The sequence below is a fragment of the Saccoglossus kowalevskii genome, chromosome 16, assembly GCF_978046115.1.
Source record: "Saccoglossus kowalevskii chromosome 16, keSacKowa6.1, whole genome shotgun sequence".
Classification (NCBI taxonomy): Eukaryota; Metazoa; Hemichordata; class Enteropneusta; family Harrimaniidae; genus Saccoglossus; species Saccoglossus kowalevskii.
This window is the reverse complement of record NC_140656.1, coordinates 9,137,332-9,162,053: the sequence shown is the minus strand read 5'-3', so window position 1 is coordinate 9,162,053 and position 24,722 is coordinate 9,137,332. Positions and strand designations below refer to the sequence as shown.

Below are 24,722 nucleotides of genomic sequence, written 5' to 3'. Positions count from 1 at the left end.
TCAAGTTGCGAAATTTGCCGCTTAGGGTTTTGAGAACTGGAGAAGGTATTTCGTGAACGGAAAACACACAGTTAGGTGAGTGTGCTTTTTCGATCATCATGCGATTTAATCCTCTTACTCACGTGAATATCGACTGATTCACACTAAACGTAATGTTGATTTTCGTTTTCAACCGATCCCACGTGTGTAGTAGTAAGGAAGCAAGAGACTCAAAATGGCCACCATACAGTTAGCGCTCTGAAATAACCAGGGATGCAATTTAATATTTTTCTTACCAAAACCCATCAAACCATCAGTGCCTCGTCAGATTTGTTGACAACTTGACAGTAAACGTTAGTATCACAGCCAGAGAGTAATAATAATTATAATTTGTTGTTTTTAGTAATTTGAAACGCCCATATGTTCAAATTCATATAAACAAATGCACTAGCACTGCAGCAATGCAAATTTTGCAATCTGACAAACACACAAATTCAGAAAATGAAAAGCCTTGCTATTGATGTACATTACAAGATGTTTTGCATAATCTGTGGAAACAACAGTCAAAGTGAAAGCGCCTGTAATCAGCCGGAAGTTCTTGAATTTTCAAACCCTTAAATACTGTAAAATATTTTATTTTCACTGGAAGGATGATTCAGTGAAAATAAAATATACTCTTTCTTCTATATTTTACATTTCAATCAGTGAAAATAAACTCAATACAAAATACCCAAATGTCTTTCCAGCGAAAATTAATTCTAGTTAAATTACAGTATTTTACAGTAGGATATTAAGATTTCTTCCATATTCACCCATATATACAATGTAGATGTATACACATGTTATTATCTACAGAGATTGCATTGCGAGTGGCCTGCACTATTTATTATTGACAACTGTAAACAAAAACAAGTGAGAACAAAATTGTAATTGCATCATGGAATAAGAGATTATCTACCAGTGTTCTCCCCAGACTCTAAGCCAAGCATCGTGGCTAATTTACATAACAATACATCTTATTTGCATAATTTTGTTTGCATAATAATTAGTTTCCCCAACAAACATTGTAACTGAAATAAAGAAGAGATACATATCTCATATATTTTTTATCATTTACATTCATTGTGTTTTATGTGTGCATCAAGTCAAATACAGTTTGAAATAGAACAGGAAAGGGGGGGGGGTTTGTTTGTTAAATTTGTAAAATCTGTATGAAGAAATTAATAAATCAATAATGACATTTTTTTTCTATAACGGCATTTCAAAACTAAAGTCAGCGATTTTTCATTGATCTATCTATTATTTGTGTAACTCTACGATCACCGTATCATTGTCAGCTGACGGCATTGCGTTGAACGGGTATTCACCGCTGCTGTTGCGATCATCGGTCCCTGACTTTTTTGTTTAAAAATACACAAACTTAGAATGTTTGCTTAATTAAAACGATTCATTGATGATTAACTTAGAAATTACATCAAAATCGCCAACGAAATGTTGTTTTTAAACATCGCGGAAAAACATGCACTCTGCGCCGCCATCTTTGCTACCTCAATCAAAATCTCCGTTGTAACCCAGCATGCATCGGTTGTGATGTCACTACATGCGTTACGTCGCCTTAGGGTGGCGTTCCTCGGTAATGACGCACTATGAATGAGGTATTTCTAGAGGTCAGGGTTCGTTTTTTCCTCGTCGGTCTCGTCTGCAGTTGAATAATTTTTACTTCGATTTATTTACAGTTTTTTTTTTCCGATGCGACTTAATTTCGCTTGTTTTTTTAATTCTTGGGAAATAGTGTCACTGGCGATGAAGTAGTAAATACGCAATTAATCGCAGTGCAGCAACTCGGGATAAACCATCTCGGCGCAATGGGCAAATTATTACTACCCTAGTATTTTGGGTTTGCCAGCTCCGCACCCTTGATAGACTTGGTAACTTCTTGTAGACTTCCGTTTTTATCACTGTTTTTGTAAGGCTAACTATGTACAAAGGCGGGATTACCTTTCGATCAATACATGTTATTGTTTTAAAGATGTGCTAGACGAGGCTGACACTTGTAAACAATACAATGTGAATAAGTGTCGCGGGCAGGATTTCAAGGATTGCGGGCGAAACAAAAGCGACGCGGCTGTTTGTCTAAGCGACGCGGGCCCGCAGTGCTTGAAAGGCCTGGGGGGAACACTGATCTACACAAAAATGCATATATTGCTTACGGCTTAAAGGATCATGCGTCGTCAATTATTGCACGTTATAAATCACCCCTATCAGAATTTGAGGTTTTTACAATGTCATATTGGATTTGGAAAAGGGTTTACACGTAATCAGCCTCGCTTCACACACTTACCTATGTTCACGTTACAAGATCTTGGCATGTGCCGAAATTGTTAATCCTTCATGTTTGGAGAGGGATTACAGTAGTTGCATTCACGTTAGTCGGGACCCGCTTGGGAGCCACCTTGCTTCATGCCAAAATCACGCCCTCATTCGTTGATCTGTTATTTGACCCAAATGGGGAAAACTATAGCATATGATGATAATAATAATTGCTATATTGTAATTATATTCATTTGCTGTTATGGTATTTATTACGAGTCATGTATTTTTTCACGATGATGTAACATTACGAGAGAAAAACAGTTATAGCAGCAACGGTTTGCATTCAATTTCATTCATTACTACAGCATCCGACCATACATAACTTCACTGCATCGTCATGTCATACTAGTAAGAATCAGTATATGTTCTTGTAAGTTCACTGCTGGGGTTGTGATTTTGATTCGTGCTGAGCGTTCAGGCAGGAAATCTCGGCACGTGCTTAGTTTCGATCCAGAGCATCAATCGGGCCTGAGATCAAGTTTTTTCTGCACTTGTTGACTCTGTCCCAATATATTTATCATTATGTATGGGATTTTTGTGATTTCAATTTTAGGCACCATGTCACGTTTCTTTGCAACTGGGTCAAGTACGGAGTCGTCCTCCGATGAAAGTGATGATGATATCGCCCCAGTACAACAGAAACCTGCGGCACCAGCTGCCCGAGTATTTATGTTCAGTGATGAAGAAGAAGATACAAAACGAGTTGTCAGAAGTGCTAAAGATAAACGGTAAGAGTACTGCCTCTTCATTGGTCTTCTAACAATAATTAGTTTTCAGTCCTAGGCAAAATTCAAAAGTTAACTGGTTATTCAGTTTTCTAAATTAATGGTTTATTTTTAGTAATTAACCTTTCAAACACCAAAATCAACTTCAGGCACCATCCACAAAAATAGTTCCATTTATAGGCTGTTCTTTTCTTTATGAAATGTTAGGAAAATTTCAAAATTTTTGATCAAAAACTAGATGCAATGTCACATTTTTTCTGTTCAGTCCAAAATTAAGATTGAATTCAGTGAAAATAACAGAAAATTTGAAGAAATTTACCCAAATTGTGGTGCTTAAAGGGCTACAACACAAACAATAAAATCTCAGTATCAAAGTACTTGGTAACAATTCTTATATAATAAAAATAATAAACCAAAAATAACTATAAAATTCAAACCTTTCAGCAATAGTTTTGCAGATTCGCCTTTGTTTGAAGACCTAAATAATAATTAGCATTCTGTTCATAAAACAATTTTTAATTTCTAATTTTAATTTTAATTTTAATTTTTTAAGTCCAGCTTATTTGATTTAAATCAACTCAAATTAATGCGTTTTTGTTGCAATAGTACCATCTCATTAATTTCCTGGACAAATATTATATCAAATGTACGAGTTGGTTAACCATAAAAAAGAATCCAACCTTCATGTAAAGATCACCTGCTTATATAGAGACCATTTTAACCCTAATTCTGCCAGCCCCATGTACTTTTACTTTGACTTGACCAAATTTTATGAAGTTATTTGGGTGGCTGCTACACAAAGAGGTTTTGACTGTAGATGAAGTTACAGTAAATTTTAAAAAATTTTGTCAGAAAATTTCAGTATTTGGTTTATTTCCTTGCAAGACTAAATTTCAGAAAAATTACAGTCAAGAACCTCAATGAAATCTTATTGCATAAATTCAAATCAGTTTGTAGTACTACCACAAATGCTATTTAATGTCCCAAAAAATTAGACTTGTCCATCAGTGAGATGTCTTTAGTATTTTCTTTTCATTCAAGAGTCTATAGGGATCATTTGTTTCATCTTTTTCTGTTCTTCAGCTTTGATGAAATTAAAAGTTCAATCAAACAGATAAAGAACCACAAGAAAATCAAAGACATCGCCAAAGTATTGTCTGGCTTTGAAGATCTCTGCAAAGTGTATGTGAAAGCCAAGAATATAATTGAAAAAGAAGGCCATCCAAGGTTTTATATCAAGTATTTGGTGGAATTAGAGGACTTTGTTAATGAGGTAATGTTTACATTGTCTTACTTTCTTCATACACTTATAAGCCTTCCTTGAATGTTTGTATATCTTAGGTATGAAATGTACTACTTGGAAAATAATTTCAAAAGCTTTCTTTAATGTATTCTGTCACAGTGTGGCCATGTGTTCGTGAGCATATTTTCATTAATTATAACTTCTGTTGTAAATATGATTTTTTTTCTCTTTAGTGCTGGGAAGACAAAAAGAAATTCAACAAGATTAATGCCAAGTCTTTAGGTACACTGAGACAAAAATATCGCAAATATTGCCGGGACTATGAAAAACAAATAACAGACTATAAAGCGGTAGGTCATCTGTTTATGTGTATTCATGATTTCTAATGTAGCTGGTCTTTTACCTTATCACTTTTTGTCAAAAGCTAACTCCAGGCAATCAAATATTAACCCTTTCAGTGACATTTTTGACTCCCATGTGCGAAGCACAAAATGGGAGTCTTTGCAGTTAGTGTGTCTGTATGTCTGTATGTGTGTATGTGTGTATGTGTGTGTGTATGTGTGTCCGACTTTTCCACTGCTATCTCAAGAACCATACATCGGTTTTTGATGAAACTTGGTGCATAGATGCTCTGGGCCAATGCGCAGATTTGATTAGGTTTTGGTAAAAATCCATGCTCGTTAATTACCTAATTTGCATGATAATTGCTAATTTTTAGCTGTTCTATGACTGTTCCACTGATATCTAAAGAACCACTCATTGGATTTTGATGAAACTTGGTACATAGATGCTCTGAACATATGCGCAGATTTGATTAATTTTTGGTAAAAATCTGTGCATATTAATTACCTAATTTGCATGATAATTAGCTATTTTTTAGTGGTTCCATGACTGTTCCACTGATATCTAAACAACCACTCATTGGATTTTGATGAAACTTGGTACATAGATGCTCTGAACTAATGCTAGGTTTTGATTAGTTTTTGGTAATAATCCGTGGATACTAATTACCTAATTTGCATAATGATTAGTCAATTTTCGGTTTTTCCACTGATATCTCAAGTACTAATCATCACATTTCAATGAAACTTGGTACATAGATGTCATACGACACTGCACAGACCTGATAGTTTTTATGGTAATATCAGTACATATTAATTACCTAATTTGCATAATTAATTAATTTTCAGCATTTGATATAAGTAGTTAGCATTACATTTCAATGAAACTTGGTACTTACATACTCAAGGACTATGCAGAGATTGATTGTTTTCGATAAATATTTGTGCATATTAATCACCTAATTTGCATAATTAGTTAATTTTCAGCTTTTCCACGGGTATCTCAAGTACTAATCATCGCATTTCAATGAAACTTGGTACATAGATCCTTTAGGACTATGCAGAGACCTGATTAGTTTTAGGGTAAATAATTGTGCATATTAATTACCTAATTTGCATAATTAATTTTCAGCTTTTCTACTGATATCTAAAGTACTAATCATCACATTTCAATGAATCTAGAATTATGCAGACCCAAATAGTTTCCGGTAAATATTTGTGCATATTAATCACCTAATTTGCATAATTAACCAACTTTCACACTGATATCTCAGGTACTAAACATCACATATCAATGAATGTACATGGATGCTGTAGGACAATAGACAGACCTGAATAATTGTGGGTTAAAATCTGTACATATTAATTACCTAATTTGCATAATTAACCAATTTTAAGCTTTCACACTGATATCTAAAGTACCGTAAAAACTCCAAAATTTCGACCGGTTTTAAATAATTGGTGTTAGAAATGTGACGTGTTTTTAGAGTCAAAATTAAGGTGCATTTTTGGACGGTCGAATTTTTCAGAGTAGAAATCAGCAAAAAAAAATGGGGATGATAGACAGTGTGCTTCATTAGTTTTTAAAAAATGCAATGTCGGTCAATTGACGTAAACTTCCTCATGTTTCAAGGTAAAAGCAAAGGTCGTGGCCGAGTTGTAACTCAAAATCTAAACAAAGTCATCAATCAGTGAGTATTATGACAAGCAAAACAAAACATCAAGACGCGGAGAAGAGGTCAGCACAAAACTAATAGGTCAAAAGACAAAGCTGTCTCGCACTACCTAGGAAAACTTGCGAATGTTCGAAGTACAGGTACCCATTGGACAAAAGATACATGGAAGTTTAGCAAACGATCTCCCCGACCCAGTGCAATGTATCCGGTTAGAATCAAAGCTCACGTGTCCCTTATTTGAGGGACCAAATTCTGCCGTAAATTCGCCCTTGGATTAAAAAGTAAAATGGGATTTAAGAAAATAAAATGGGACTTTTAAGGTGTATTTTGGCGTCATTTTTCGGACATTTCAATCAATCCTGCCGGCTAAAATAGAGTCTAAGTTTTACCGTAGTCATTGACGTCTGTCTATTCAAGAGTACACGTGTATGATTTTTATCGTGACTAGCGTGAGCGGGTAAGCTTCCTTTCGAGAATGAGCTGTTATCACTGTGAACAATGTTAAATTATTCTTCAGATGACCAGTTTATTTTTTAAAAACAACTAATTTATTTATTTAAAAAAAATCATGCCGTTTTCGCATCAAAATCCAAGCCAAAATATCGTACTACAACATCAATCTCTTCCGCATTGCGTTCAATAACATTAACATATTTAAATAAGCTATGGTAATTTGAACACGTTGGCATCATCCAGCTTTTTGATTGGTTAATTAGCGATTTGACCTATTTGACCTAAGAGAACATGGCGGATATCCTACAGCATCAAACGTTTATACGGGACCGGAATCATTCGCTTACGATGAAACTAAGTTGACTTTTATTTGTTTTTCATAACCATTCAACAAATTTATTTTGTGTACATTATTATAATCACTACTGAGTACAGTAATAATCAACAATTCAGAAACGCAGCATGCCGAGATTTTTGTGTTCGTTTTTATTTGAAACTTCGTTTATTTAGAATATATTATCGTTACCAATAAAATAATAAAAATCTCTCAGTCAATCAGAAACCCGGATTCATGCCTTTGAGGAAGGTCCCGTTTGAACGCTCACATCGGTTTTTTTTTCGTTTGGGGGAAAACTAAAACTGGTCGCAATTTTCGAATAAGAATGAGTCGGCATTTTTTAGTGGAGTCGAAAATTTGGAGGTAAATAAAACACCGAAACCCGGCAAACAAATAGGCGGTTGAATTTTTAGAGGGGTCGAAATTTTGGAGTTTTCACGGTGCTAATTATTCCATTTCAATGAAACTTAGTACAAAGATGCTCTAGGACAATGTACAAACCTAATTAGTTTGGGGTAAAAATCTGTTTATATTAATTCCCTAATAAGCATAATAATTCATAATTTTTTGGTTCTAATCACATTTCAATTAAACTTGGAGACATAGATTTTCTGTTACATTGCGCAGACCTCATTAGTTTTACACTCAAATCTGGTCATATTAATTTTCTGATTTGCATAATTAGTTTTCAGCTAAGTAATTTCGAATTATATTTAATGTGTCTCCAATACTCTCAGCACATGGGAGTTCTTTCTAAGCTTTCTTTGATTAACTTGTGTCGTCATCTACAAACTGATTCTGTAGTCTGCTCCCTCCCCACATGAAATATTGATAAAAATTAACAAACCTTTCCATCAAAAACTAAAAGCAATATCTGAACTTGTCTGTATGGTCCAAAATGATGTTGAAATTTAGTGAAAATTTTATAAAATGGATATATATTTGCACTGATTTTTGGCAGGAAAAATATCTGACACTCGAATGGTTAATGTTATTTTCGAAATGGAACAGTCAGTCAAAATATTCCTGGTTTTCTAATGTATTTTTGTTTTTACGGTTGTAATAAAGAAATATCTCGTCTCTTACTGCTGATGTAAGTATTATTAAAAAAAAGCAAATACATTCAATAAAATAAGAAATTAATTTGCTGACATGTTTGAGCCTTTGTCACCATAACATTGTTTGTTTCATTCAGACCCCCCAACAAATTGGCTTCTCTTCAAGCGTATCAGTTTGAAACCTACGCATAACATGTTTTTTGTATTTTTTTACATACGGTCGAAGTGTGTACCACTGATGGTAGAAAGAGGAAATGTTTGTTTTCTGTTTGGGGGGGGGGGTGTTTTGTCATTCCATATCAATCTTTAATGCATGAGAATATTGAACACATATCTTAATTCAAAAATATTTATAACTTCATCACTGTATCATTTTCTAAATTTTTCCTAGAATGAGAACCAAAACCTAATTTTTATTTAATTCAAACATATTTTAATTCGTTCTTACGGATTTTGTAATTTTTTCTGCAGAATCCTGATGCTTCTGGTGAAGAAGATGAGGTTCGTGATGATGAAGGTAGGAATCAGGTTTTGTCTCTTTTCTGATGATCATAGTGAACTTGTCTCCTTTGGCTCAAAAACCCACCCATTACAAACCTTGCATTTATATTGAGCAAGCAGTGAAAGTCTTGCATTGATCAACCCCTGAAAACAGGGACTATTAATTTAGGTCTTATTTTCCCATTTTTTGACAATTTTTTTTCAAACATGGCACAAGGACAGAACATAATGACATGCATATGCACAACAAGGTGATTAATAATTCAATGGCTGACTGGCAGCCATTTCAAAATTCGCAATATTCTGTTTACTCATGTGCATGTTATTTTATTTTTGAGTTGTGTGAAAAATGGCCAACTGGCGGCCATTTTGTTGTTTATGGTATCCATGCTAGTTTCTCTGGAATGCAAAGATTGATTCTGTTGAATTGTTAAACGTTCTTTTGGTAGACATGTATATGTACATGCAACCTGTACTGAACATTGTGATTGAGTACAGATAATACCAAACAGGAACATTATCAATGCTTGTTTGATTTTAAATTAATCTGTCTTACAGATACGGATTCTGATTCTGATGATGAAATATCTGCAAGTGATTTCCTTAAAAAATCAACAACAGCAGCAGCACCAGTAGTTGTCAAAGCTCCACCGGTGGACAAAGTAAAATTTCTGAAAACTGAGGTTAGTTTAATGCATTGTAATTTTCTTCCACGTCTCTCCTGACGATTTCTGGTAGCAGCTTGAATTTTTTCCAAATTAGTGAACATGTTAATGAATTTTAAATTTGTCAATTTTTCTCTCCATGGTAACTATACTTACCCCTTCTCTCCATGGTAACAGGACAGTGGTGATGAAAGTGATGATTCTTACTGGGATTCTTCCTCTGGTGATAGTAGCAGTAGTTCTGAAGAGGAGGGTGGTTACACTGGTGCTAGTGTAGCTCGTCAGTTCTTAAAAAAGTAAGTCACTATTGTAGCTAGCTCCTTTACTTCATAAAGAATTGTTGTAAAATTGGCAAATTAGAAAACAGAAATTTAATAATAAAATAGAACATGCAGTTCTGATGACAGATATGCTCTTTTGAAAATAGGGGGGCTGGCGATGAGAAGAAAGAGAAAGAAAAGAGAGAAAGGAAAAAGAGGGAAGGCAAGCGCAAAGAGGAGGAAGAAGATGATGAAGAAGGGGGTTGGGAGGAAGTCAAAGGAGGATATAGAGTTGAATCGGTATGTAACAAAATAATGGCGAAGCTGCTCAGTGATGAGTTTCAAAATTGTTATTTTCTTTTTGAAATCAATGCATAAACTTCCATCTTTGCTCTCTCTGTCATTTCATTTTTTGTTGAAATTTACTAAATATCTCAAGGTGAATTAGTAAAAATTACATAATGTTGTACTATAAAGTTAAATGTACTGAATGTAACATATATGAAAAGGGTATATTCACTGGATTTTATTTTCACTGAATCATCTCCTTCATTGAAAATAGCGGAAATTAATTAAAAGCGAATTTCAAGTATTTTATAGCATGTGGGTAATTTCTGCTATTTGATCTCAATTGTCACTTTTTAGAATGCTTTAAAACATCCAGAGAGTACCCAGTTTCATTTACCAATGGATACTAAATAGATGCTGTAGACCCATTTGAATGAAATAATATTTCTGAGCAGGCACAGTTAATCGCAAGATAATAAACTTTTTTGTTTTGTTTCATGAGCAGAAACCCAAGATGATGTTTGAAAAGGATACTGAAATCACTACAGTAGTAGTCGTTAAGAAATTAAATGAAATCCTTTCCGCCAGGGGCAAGCGAGGAACTGATCGCTCTGAACAGATTGAGCTGTTAAAAGAATTGAGATCCATCGCTGTGTCTAATAATTTAATGCTCGGCATTGACGTCAAGATTCTGTTTTCAATTATTGCTTCAATATACGATTATAATCCTAATATTGCCACCAACATGAAATCAGAAATGTGGGAAAAGTAAGTTTTATTATTACTGTACACTGGAATCCCTCATTCCATCACTCATTGCATGCTCACTGTCTATGCTGTAAGACCAACTGATTTTCAGTTCAGTAACTAAACCCAGACTTTGTTGCAGTATGTGATTATTTATTGTTTCTTGCACAATTTAAGTATTTAAAACCATGTTTGATTCACATGGGGTTTCCCCGTGTCCTGTTCAAAATAACAAGTTCAATGTACGTTTGTTCATCATTTGCAAACCTATGAACAAACCCCCAGAAAAACTACCTACCTGTTAAATGGCCTGTTGGTCCAAACCATCCATCATTGAAAATGAGGAGGTTAAAGGGGCACTTCCAGTTAAGCCTAATCTCACAACAAATTTACTTTCTTGATTAAAATTACAATGGATAACAAAAGATAGATTAACTTTGTAAATAACATAAACAATAGTGTCCCATGATTCTTTGATGCAATCCCTGGGCTTGGAAGGTTCCCCTTTAACTGCACTGTTCGTTGTCTGGGCAAGTGTTAATAAGCACTAGTGGTGCTTTAAAAATGCATGAAACTGATTGGGAAAGCATTATACTAAAGAAGATGTTGAATGACCAATATAGTCAGATTTCTGGTGGTGTCCATGGTGAATATAGTCCCATATTCCATAGTTCAGTTGCTAAACCCAATTTGTAAGACACATTAAACTCATCAATGCAAATCTTGGTGATCTTATCAGGTAAAATATTACCAATACACCCCCCTAATTCCCTTTCCCCAAACCTGATTCAATTACTCTACACCCTACACAGCAATACAAATACTACTTGAGTTTTGTATACTGCAAGACAAAACCATGCTCAGTGCACCTGTATTTGTATGAACTTGTTTCAACATTTTTTTTTATTCCAGATGTTTGATGTTTGTTTCTGAACTATTAGACATTTTGATAGAAAATGGCAATGTTATTGTTGGTGAAAATATTGCAGAGGAAACTGAAAACTTAGATGTAAGTAAATACAAAAATGACAAGTTCACTGGTTGCTATGGTAACAAACACATACTCACAACAGAGGCAGAATGCATCCGTTTGACTTAATTTTCCACAAGTTGAATTCACATGAGATCGACATTGTCACACACATGCTTCCTTATCAATGAGAGTTCCTAAAATTTTCCTGGTGTTGTAACCAGAGATGAGTACTCTGTCTAAGTATGATGGAATTTTGTTGATTTTAGTTTGGCAATAATTGAAATAAGGAATATGTTGTCAGTTTACATTGCAACATTTCATTACTTGTCACTAGGTAGCCTGAAAACTGAACCTGAACTGTGAACTTGTTTTAATTCAATACAGCAGTACCGTTTCTATTGTAACCCATCTGTGTGTTTTTTTCAGAATGTTGAAACGCCATTCCGAGTACGTGGTTGTGTTCTTACATTAATTGAAAGATTAGACGAAGAATTCACTAAAATGCTTCAAGGGTGTGATGCCCACTCGTATGAGTACGTTGAAAGGTACGAAAATGTTTCATCCTCGTCACTTTTGCGGTTTATTGGATTTTTTTTGTAACAGTTAGCCATTCAACCCAGTTGGTATAGACCATATCACAATAAGAAATTATAATGCATTGTGGGTATGTTATGTCAGGTTGCACAAGCTGACATGCTTTGTGATCATTGTTTGATTCAGTCAAAACTGTCCCACAATTCATTATGATTCAGAATTGTGATATAGTCTATGGTAGATTTGTGCAGTGAAGTGGTCATTGGGTTTCAATAGGAATGGTTACATTCTGAAGAAAGATACCAATCTGTGTTCAATACTTGTTTAAGTATATCTGATCTTAATTGCCTGCCATTTCTCTCTTCGCCCTTATCTCTGTCTCTGTAACATTTGAAGATAGAAAAATACAAAGACAGACCAACACACACAAAAATCAGCAGGTTCCCACATTAATCAATTGGAAATTTTGTTTAGTATTTACCTCCCACCCTTACTATGTCGTGTTTTGTATTATGAATAGATTAAAAGACGAAAGTAAAGTGTTAGACATCATTGTAAGAGTGCAGAAATATATCGAGGAACGAGGAACTTCGTCTGAAATGTGTCGTATATTTTTAAGACACATAGAACACATATATTACAAAGTAAGTACCACTCTAGGTTTCAGATTAGTACTTGTCAACCATTTTATATTTGTATGCCTTCAGGTCACATTATACTGCAGCTTACCACACTATAGTAAAGCGTACCATACCATACCATATCATATCCTGTACCGTACCGTACCGTACTGTATCATACTGTATCTTATTCTGTATCATACCATACCGTGTACCGTACCATATCATATCCTGTACCGTACCGTACTGTATCATACTGTACCTTATTCTGTACCATACCATACCGTGTACTGTACCGTACCATACCATACTGTGTACCGTACCATACCATACCGTGTACCGTATCATACCATACCGTGTACCATACTGTGTACCGTACCATACCATACCGTGTACCGTACCATGCCATACCGTGTACCGTACCATACCATACCATACCATACCGTGTACCGTACCATACCATACCGTGTACCGTACCATACCATACTGTGTACCGTACCATACCATACCGTGTACCATACCATGCCGTGTACCATACCATGCCGTGTACCATACCATGCCGTGTACCGTACCATACCGTGTACCGTTCCATACCATACCGTACCATACCATACCATACCGTGTACCGTACCATACCATACCATACCATACTATGTACTGTACCATACCATACCGTGTACCATACCATACAGTGTACCGTACTATACCATACCGTGTACCGTACCATACCATACCGTGTACTGTACCATACCATACCATACCGTGTACCATACCATACCATACCGTGTACCATACCATACCGTGTACCGTGCCATACCGTACCATACCGTACCGTGTACCGTACCGTGTACCGTACCATACCATACCGTGTACCGAACCATACCATACCGTGTACCGGACCATACCATACAGTGTACCGTACTATACCATACCGTGTACCGTACCATACCATACCGTGTACCGTACCATATCATATCCTGTACCGTACCGTACTGTATCATACTGTACCTTATTCTGTACCATACCATACCGTGTACCGTACCGTACCATACCATACTGTGTACCGTACCATACCATACCGTGTACCGTATCATACCATACCGTGTACCATACCGTGTACCGTACCATACCATACCGTGTACCGTACCATGCCATACCGTGTACCGTACCATACCATACCATACCGTGTACCGTACCATACCATACCGTGTACCGTACCATACCATACTGTGTACCGTACCATACCATACCATGCCGTGTACCATACCATGCCGTGTACCACACCATGCCGTGTACCATACCATACCGTGTACCGTTCCATACCGTGTACCGTTCCATACCATACCGTGTACCGTACCATACCATACCATACCGTGTACCGTACCATACCATACCATACCATACTATGTACTGTACCATACCATACCGTGTACCATACCATACAGTGTACCGTACTATACCATACCGTGTACCGTACCATACCATACCGTGTACTGTACCATACCATACCATACCGTGTACCATACCATACCATACCGTGTACCATACCATACCGTGTACCGTGCCATACCGTACCATACCGTACCGTGTACCGTACCATACCATACCGTGTACCGAACCATACCATACCGTGTACCGGACCATACCATACAGTGTACCGTACTATACCATACCGTGTACCGTACCATACCATACCATACCGTGTACCGTACCATACCATAGCGTTTACCATGCTGTGCCATACCATGTACCGTACCATGCCATAGTTTACTTGTACCGCACGCTATTGTATCATACTGTACCTTATCGTACCATATCATGACGTGTATTGTATTGTACTGTACCATACCATACCACGTACTGTACCATACCATACTGTGTACCGTACCATACCATAGTTTACATGTGCCGCACCACCACTGCTATAATTCTTATGTTGACAAAAAAAAAATAATCTAATAGTCCTGGAAGTGTGATTAAAATCGTAGAATTTTATATCATTTCAGGTTTATGAACCCTGATGCTAACCCACACTAACAATATCTCACTGCATATATTCACTTCTTTCATGTCTTCTTAATCAGAAAGCGTATCATAGTGTACATTCATATACAATATGATAACAACTCAAAATACGAACAATGTACCAATACAAATAAGAATTATTATAAAATTGAGATTAGTCGCCTGTTTAAATTCGACAAATGTTGAATCAATACTAGTAATCACAAAAAGTGTTATGAAATAGCTTCAGTACTTGTATGCATCTTTTCCCGTGTACACCTCTGTAATTGCGGTCTTTATTTGCTAGTATGATTATGAGAATTTGAAGAAAATACAAGATGCAAGAACTGGTGGCGTCAAAGATAAAGAGGAAAAAGAGGAAACCAAGAAAGAAGAATCCAAAAATGAGGAGGAAGGGGAATCCAAAGCAGAGGATAATAAAGATGATGAAACTGACAACAAAGTACAAGAGGAAAATAAAAAGGATAAAGAGAGTAGTGATGAGAAAAAAGAAGGGTCAAGTGAAAAAGGTCATTGTTTTAAATTTATGTGAATTAATCATTCAAAAAATGTGATTTTAAATTTTCTTCCTCATCATTTATGCTTAACATCGTGTATGTATAATTTGTGTGTTTGTCTTGTTTACATCTAATGATAAATTAACTCAATCACAAATTGTGTCTCGTCATAAATTTGAAAGTTGTAGACAAATTTGTACTCAATAATCTTCATATTTTACAGAAGAGACAAGTTCAGCGTTGATGGATCGTATGTGTAAGTTCATCTACTCTAAAGACTCGACTGACATGATAAGAACTCGCGCCATTCTTTGTCATATATATCACCATGCGTTACATGATAGATGGTTTCAAGCAAGAGATCTAATGTTGATGTCGCATTTACAAGACACCATACATCATGCTGACGTCCCAACACAGGTAAGAGAGATGACAGAGTTGGAGCTGTTAGTCAACGATTACTTCTTCTTCTGATTGCTTGTATCTATACTTGATAGGTACCTTGGATGGACCTCTATAAGATTTGTTCATTTTGTGACAATATCATTAGTTCTCTATTTTCAAAAAATATTATTAATACAAAATGATATTTTCAACTTCTTGAAAACTACCAGCCTGATCGTTTTGATATTTGAGGTGTGTATAATGTTTGTGAACATTTTGTTTGTTTTTTATGGGTGTGCATTACTTTATTTGGCTACCGCAATATTCTTGTAGGACAGCAGAGCTATTTTAACTGCCAATTCTCTTGTTATAATTCGACTTAGATCAACTCACACATTTTCTTGCATATTAATTAACTGTTTTACATAATACTGATGCATATCTCTACTGTATTGTATGATTAACTGCCATATTTGAACATTTCTTCCAAGACTCTGCAAGAGTGCTATTTTTTGCACATTCTTTGCATATTAATTAGTTGTTTTACATAATACCAATGTATTTCTGAGCTGTGTGGTATAACTGCCTCATTTGAAACCAAATTTTCTTGTGAGATTCTGCTCATCAGTTGCAAGAATGCCTATTTTTTGCAAATTTTCTTGCATATTAATTAGCTGTTTTGCATACTGAATAAGTGTATACTCTGTATTGGATCAGCTATCTCAATCCCAGTCGTATAGTTACAGGGCATTGTGTACAACATCAAATCATCACATTAGAATTTTATTTTTATTACGACTTTGATGATGTTTTTTTTGTGATCGTGGTAAATCTAAATACATAATTCATCATTCATTGGTATGATTTCTATCTAGATTCGTTACAACCGTAGTATGGTACAACTGGGTCTGTGTGCTTTCAGAGCGGGCAATATACGAGACGCTCATAATGCCTTGCTGGATATTCAGAGTGGTGGCAGAGCTAAGGAACTTTTAGCGCAGGTACTTATTGATTCAGAACTATTATTTATATATTTTTGGAATAACATGCATTTATACCGGGCTTAATTTTTGGTCTTCATTCAGTGCATCCGTAACTAGGCTTAGAATTTAGATTTTGTTATCAGTGGTCCATAATGACCACCACCTTACAATTTTGATGGTTCATTTGATGTAAGACCTCATTCCGATTTTGGAAGGAGAGATATCTAGCTGGTGTTGGGGTTAATATGTGCACACTATTCTGCATTTGATAGGGTTTGTTGATGAGATCTATGGCTGATAGAAATCCAGAACAGGAGAAAATAGAGAAGAGACGTCAAGTTCCGTTTCATATGCATATTAATTTAGAATTACTTGAATGTGTATACTTGGTATCTGCTATGCTACTAGAAATACCATACATGGCAGGTAAGTAGGTTACAGCAGTGTTCTCCACAATCCAAATTAGCTGGTGGGTGGCCTAATTAGCATAAATTTGCATATTAATTTGCATATCATTTACATACAGCATTCTCGCATTTATGACATGAACTGCAATACACACTAAGTTATTTACTATTCTCTTTTTAATTTAATTTAATTGGAACATGTTACAATTTTTTGAAATACAAACAGATTGGTCACTATCAATATTTACGAAATGCAAAAATTTTGAAATCGGTGATTTATGCGTTCGCAAATTATTCTGCGTTCATGAAATGCAATTCGAGTAACCAAGAGCAAGTACAAAACATAATTGAGTTATAATGTAGAAAATATACGAGATGATTTGCCCATGAAGCCAAAACAGACAATTTGTCAAAACAAAATCCATAACATTTTTATTTGTGGCATCAATACTCACCCGTGCCGACGAACGGTAAGATGCATTTACGCATGTACGGCCACGATACGTTGCGTTTTCACACATTGTTTTGGAATTCAAGAAAAAAATGCTAGCAATCGGCAAAATAAAAGAATCTGATATGTTCTCGAAAGATTAGACATAAAAAATAGATAAATTGAAAAAAGTACGTGGAAAAGATAACTAAAATATTATTCAATTACAAATACTCGCGGTAAACTAATCCAGCAGCCATGTTTGATGTTTATTACCGCTTTCCGAATTCAGTACACGAACACCCAGAATGTGCTGTTCCCCTATGCAACTTAGATACTAAATCGTTACAGCGCCAACAGCGGTGGGTAGCAGACGGTCGTTGAATGGGGTAGGCCAAAAGGTCATCAGTTTGCCTTCTCCATGCTGTTTTCACAATGAAAATCGAGCGAACGTTGTAAATACGGCTAGAATTTAAATTTTTGTTCGAGTTTACATGCAATCTGCTAATATATTTGTTTATTTTCTGTGCATATACATTTCGTTCGTATTTACTTCTTTCTTTCGTGATCGGAAGACGATTATTAAAAATACAGCTGTAAATTGAAACCACTGTAGTTGCGTATCGTGAGCAATAAGTGGCAACAATGTCGGGCGACAATGAATTCAAGCGATTGACACATTGCCATGAATACACTTGATAACTGCTTGCAGACTTCCAATGGACATTGTTTATGTTTGGACTGTTGAAACAATAGCAAAATAAAGGGTTGGGCAACTACTCTTTTGTTTAGGCTTGGGAAGAACAATGCAAGCTTTTTACAAATAATTTCAGCTGGATGTACGTTGGTAGGCGGGTGTTGAGAGTTACTGGGCGGCCGTAAAACTTGATGGGCGGGCCGCCCGCCTAAAACCCCTTGTGGAGAACACTGTACAGTAAAATATTTCACCTTATCTTAAATAAACTGTGTTCAAAAAAATCAGATTTGAAGAGGAATCTCAAGTTATCCCCAGACAAAAAAAATAAATTCTCATGAAAACACAAAATAAAAGCACTGTTAATATCATTTTGAAAAAAAAAATATTTCCTAATGTCACTGTGAAATTACTTTTAAAATGGAAATCAATTTCAATTTGGCAATGTGGATAACTTGCAAGTTTGAGCTTGAATCTTAGTTTTATCGTAAAATCAAAACGTTTTGGCAGCAGACTTGTACCATGAATGAATGTACCATTAAATGATTTGTAGTTATTATATACTGTTCATTCATTTGATGTTCTTTTCTCTTTCTACAGCACATGAGTTTGATACTCGTAAACGAATGATCAGTAAAAGTTTTCATCATCAGCTGCGGCTGAGTGAACGGCAGGCATTGCTTGGGCCACCTGAAAGCATGAGAGAGCATGTTGTAGCCGCCTCAAAGGCCATGAAAACCGGCAACTGGAAAGCCTGTAGAAACTTTCTCATTAATGAAAAAATGAACGGAAAAGTTTGGAATTTGTTCCCTGAGAGCGAGACTGTGAGGGCACTGATTGTGAGGTAGGTAATCGTCACAAATGGCCGCAGTTGTCTACAAGGATGGCTCACATTTTGTGCTTACACACCTGGTATTCGACGCTCAAATACATTGCATACATATAGCCTTCATATCGCAACCGATGCGATACAACTACAATGCCATTTTAAGACAAGGTGCTGCAGTGGCGTAGCTTCTATCTCAAATGTAATAATGTTTCATAGTGTTTCCTTTTTGTTCATTCAACAGGAAAATTCAAGAAGAGAGTCTTCGCACATATTTATTCACATTCGGGAGTGTATACGAATCTTTAAGGTAGATACATATATTTTAATCTGTTTGTCTTCTTGTTGTTGTTATGGCATAACCTAGGACAAGTCCTATACCAAAGCTATATATATTGATATTAACAGTATCATACGTTGATTTCTTTAGACGTGATGTGAATATCAAATAATATGAGGTTATCATATAAACATTGCATTGCAGGTATGCCCAAAAACAGTATGGTGATCGTATTCAGCGACGTTTAAGTGTAGTTTGATGCGAGCCTGTACTGCCTGAGTGTATACTTTGCAGTATTCTCATGATAACATTGTTGTCTTGTTGTTTGTAGTCATCCTTCACTGAGATTATAACCAAAATTGCAACCCTAAACATTTTGTTTTGTCGGTCATCACCTGCGCACACTAAAAGTGCAAAAAACTCATGAATCGACACTTGTTTACAAACATTGACGTGCTATGGGCCGTCTGCCGCATGCACAGGTGATGACTGACCCACTTTAACTGTGATGTTGAACACGTCAATATTGGTGATGTACTTTATCCCATAGAAGGGAAAATTTGAATGTTTTGATGAGTGATGATTTTTCTTTTTACGAAATGGTAAATTTTTTGTGCTAAATGTATAATAATACCTTGTACTAACCACTGTGATAATATATTGTTTCTTTCAGTTTGTCTACTTTGTCTGAAATGTTTGAGTTGGAAAAACACATTGTACACAGCACAATCAGTAAAATGATCATAAATGAAGAACTCATGGTGAGTGTAATCTAGTAACTTTTAACCTATATTCATTTCATTTAGGGAACGAACACTGCTGTTGTAGCTATGACCTCTTTTAAAGCTGCTTTCCCACTTTGTATGATCTGTTGGAAACTTCACACTGATCTCTGTAGACATCACAAGCACTTCGGATTTTGTGCAGTTCGTAAGAAATCTTATCCAACAAAATCTTTTAATCGAATTTAGAAGTCACCCCTAAAACAAATAAGTCGTGCAAATATCCAAAAGCACACATTGCAAACTTGAGTTGTGACTTTGAGCTATTACAACAATGAAAATTCTGTAGCACTCGATGTTGACAGGAGCCACTAGCACCTCGGTGTCTGACTGCCAAACCAATTGATGTTACAGGGTTTGCGCTAATGTCTCGGAAAGACGAGTCCCACTTACAAAATTTTAAGAGATTGAAATTTGACCCTGGATAACTTTATTAGAGATTGGACCCCAGCTTGCCTGAAAAACTGGGTCCCTCTTCAATAATTGGAGTCCGGGAAGCAAAATATGGGGTTAACGCAATCCCTGTGTTATCATTATTCATGGTGATCACAATCAGTGGGAAGTGTTCTGCATATAATACAAAGTGGGAATGTAATTTCAATCTTGACATGTATGTAGTGCAACTTCTCGTCATCGCTGTTATGTCCAATATTATACTTATATATCGATACTCTATGTATTATTTACGATGTATTAATGACGTAATGTCACATCCGGGTTACTGAACTAAAGGTGTAATCAAGGCTCAGACACTTGAACGTTACACCAAGTCACCGTACGCACAGTACGACAGTTGTCTATTTGTACTATATTATAACCGCATATAGATATTGTGTACTAAGTTATTGTGCATGACTAAAATAGCATTAATTATGAATAATGGCATGCTGTATTATGGCATGTATTACTATTATTTATGACGTCAAGAGATTCAGACAAAATAAAAACAGACAAAGTGAATTTGCCCCCTGAAATATTCATTCTGTCTAGGGATTATATTCAGTGAATTACATTTTTACCTTGCCCGTACCATCAAAGATGGAAGGGAAAGGTATATTAAGGGAAAAATTTTGTCCTGCGTTGTCGTCGTCGTTGTTGTCGTCATCGTTAATAATTGTTATTGTGTGCATAATAACTTTACTAATTCTATTCCAAACTTTATCAAACTTGGTCACCTTATTCATCAGTATAAAGTCTTCCCTGAGTTTGAACAACAGATGTCCTGTATGAAAATATCATGCAAAAATTGAGAAAATCTGATAAAATATTTTGACTGTTTCCACTTGACTGATCACTGGTGATACACATCAAAGGTCACTGATCTCAGTGGAAATATGCATTGTTGTATGTGTTCAATGAAGCAAATGATTTATCTTGTAATAATATCCTTGGTAATGTATCTCAGAATCCCATACTGGGTTTCAAAACCAACTCATGGAGAGATTGCACAGTCTGATACACATTTGCAAACCTACCAATAAAATCTTTACAGAAAACAAGATGTCAGAAAATCAATATAAGCACTCCTATGAACTGGGTGCCTAACTTTGATCAAGATCTGAAGCTAATGAAAATCTGTTTAGTTCAAAGTTATCAAATCAAAAACAATACATAAAAAATACATTAAAAGCAAAACATTTCATCCACATTTTAAAAAGAAAATTATTCTAAAATATATGTATTCTGTGTTTGACAAACAGTTCATTCGACAAATGAAAACTTACAGGAATATGTTTCAGCTATTAGAACAGAATGATAGAGTTTTTATAATACGCACTTCAAAGATTGCAGTGTTTGAAGATGTAGATTCTCAGGAGGGAACAGTACTGTTGACTTCTCCCTCCACTGGACACCAACTAACTATTTAAGTTGATTTGCATACAAAGCAGAGCTTGCAACATGATAGCTATTCATAAAGGGTGTTTTTTTTTACTTTTCATATAATACAGTAGTCACACAATGAGGCAGTTCATATTTGTCTCAGTGAATCATTAATTTTTGACAGACACCTGTACAAAATACTTGGACTAAAGCCAGCTAAAATTTTCTGTTATCTTGCACAATTTATGAATCTATTCACATCTAAATGCAGCACTTTTTTTTTTCCAATGAGACATTTGTTTTTATACTAAAATATCTGAATTACTTTGAAGAAAGCTGGAAATTATGTCCCTTAAAATAATTAAACAAATAAGGCACCAATGTTTTTGTAAGATATTTACATCTTTTAAGGACATTTGGTAGACTGATTCCCCACTGTTGGTTCAACCCCAAAACTTGTTTGTATTCAAAATTAATTATGACAATGCATGTTTATATTGAAACAAACTATGATAAAGGGAATTATATTATATAACAAAGGGCAAGGTCACCAGAGTTCAACTATGTTTTAGCTTTTGGTCATAGAATCATGTTCTTGTTTTCTCAAATTGCCCAACTTTACATGTTTTCATATCATGTTTAGCATTTTATAGTTATGATAATTAAAAATTAAGTTCTACGCAATTGTATCTTGATCGCTGTTGGTGCAGCTTCATACATATGTTTTTTGAGTGGTAGTTAACACGGCATGTACATTGCCATTTATCCCTAGGCATCTTGGGATGAACCAAGTGAGTGTGTTGTCATGCACAGATGTGAACCAACTAGGCTACAAAGTATGGCGTTACAACTCTCAGAGAAGGTCTCAATACTGGTAGAATCAAATGAAAAACAAATGGAGATGAAACAAGGGAATTTCTACCACAGGCAGCAAAATCGTGGTGACGGGCAACAGCAAAGGGATTACCAAAATAAATCTTATGGTGAGAAAATTGTAATTTACAGCAGACTCCTCTGTGTTTCCTTAAATGTTTTAGCCAGCTTTTATTGCTTGCTTACCTCATAAACATATTGACTGTTGGCTTACTTCATGAGATATTGAATGCTGGCATGGTCAACAGTTGCCTTGTGTGCACATTGTAGCTTTTATAGGGTTAAACGAGACTGATTTTATAAAATGTGCTATAATGAAAGGAATTTTAACATAGAATTCTACAGTAAAAAACAATAATGCAAAAAATGCAAGTCTTCTGGACCAAGTCTGATGCTAAAATATGACATGGAATTTTATATACACGCACTACTGTGGAATACTTTATTTTCGCTGGAATTAATTTTCGCTGAAAAGGCTTTTTGGGCGTTTTGTATGGAATTAATTTTCACTGATTTTTGATGAGTTTAATGTGAAATATAGGAAAAAAAGTATATTCGCTGGATTTTATTTTCACGGAATGATCCCTTCAGCGAAAATAGCGAAAATAAATTCCAAGCGAAAATAAAGTATTCTACAGTATGTTGTTTAGAGGCTATAAACTGGGTATTTGGTAGTGGATATAAGATCCCTTGGTAAATAAGCATATTTGGTAAGAGATAATAGCAGAGGGGTACACAGAATATATTGCAAGTTCCAATTAATTTTCTCATCAGGACTCGCAACACGAAAACACTACATTCTTGATACAATTTTCCCATTATATTGTATACAAAATAACAATTTGCATTTTCTGATGTTTAATTACAGGTGGTCGAAGAGGTCAACAAAGACAACAACGATACAATTAATTTACGAAGAACCCTTTGCCGAAATAGAATAGTTATTATCCAACAGTATCTCATCATTAACATCAGTGTGTTACTATGTGGGTTTTTACTGTCAACTGCATGAATGACCAACGTAATCAGATTGTCCAAAACATGTATTTATACAATGCTTTTATGAACCAAGCCTGTTTGGCAGTTGTACTAACTTAAGTTGGTGATGCAGTATTGAGAAAGTTTTTATTGTTGCTACAATACCCCCCCCCCCCCCCTCCCTCTCCAGGTCTCTACTATTCAGTTGGAGAGTGATCAATATTCTTAATGGAATAGACATTTCTTCAAGAATTATTTTCTCCAAAATGTCAAATTACTTGCTTGAATGGTTTCGATTATCATGTCATAATAAAATAAAATATCCAACAGCCTCTATTTCATGTTTCATCTGTGTTAATAAATATGTGTATGTGTGTGTGTGTGTGTGTGTGTGTGTGTGGACAGCTGACCAGTTGAACTTGCTAAGTCCCTGATTGTGTCCCTCTCCAAGCGCTGATGATCAACTTAAGCTGGTTGGCAATCCGCTCCGATCAAAAACAAGCAACATGTTTTTGGCTGTTCCCATGGTAGGACGTGAATGTGAAGCTAACGTCAGTTTATAACTAAATGGGCCCGTATACGTTTGCAAAAACTATTCAGTCTTTAGAAGTCACTTTGTTGTTAGGACGTATTCTGCTGTTACATTTATTATTAGTCCGAAAACGGGGACTTATAATTCGGTCTCCGTCCGTCCGTCCGAAGTCATATCTCAGAGTCCCTTGGACCGATTCCGTTCATTCTTTGCATGTGCCTAGTACTTTATGTGGGACATATGCACATGCAGTGGTTTAGCGATTCGATTCAAAATGGCCGACTGGCAGCTATCTTGTTTTTTGAAAATGTATTTTGGACATGCTTTGTCAGTTTTCATTCAAACTTGGTATATAGATTATACATGTTAGGATACATGTCCATGATGATTTATTTCACAATTGGATCAAAGATGGCCGACTGGCAGCCATCTTGTTT

At 35.6% G+C, this 24,722-nt stretch overlaps 1 protein-coding gene across 1 annotated transcript; it reads left to right on the top strand.

Annotated features, from left to right (window-relative positions):
• On the top strand, positions 1–24,089 carry Eif3c (eukaryotic translation initiation factor 3 subunit C). The gene is given in 21 exon segments (NM_001184907.1): positions 1–75; positions 2,906–3,080; positions 4,161–4,350; positions 4,554–4,670; positions 8,657–8,702; positions 9,245–9,369; positions 9,529–9,647; positions 9,779–9,911; positions 10,405–10,667; positions 11,559–11,655; positions 12,046–12,164; positions 12,674–12,797; positions 15,085–15,307; positions 15,519–15,715; positions 16,555–16,680; positions 16,935–17,088; positions 18,794–19,037; positions 19,264–19,329; positions 19,973–20,060; positions 22,675–22,885; positions 23,644–24,089. Coding segments are annotated over 20 exon segments (2,853 nt in total). The 5' UTR covers positions 1–75; positions 2,906–2,910; the 3' UTR covers positions 23,685–24,089.
• Positions 24,090–24,722: the final 633 nt, after the last annotated feature.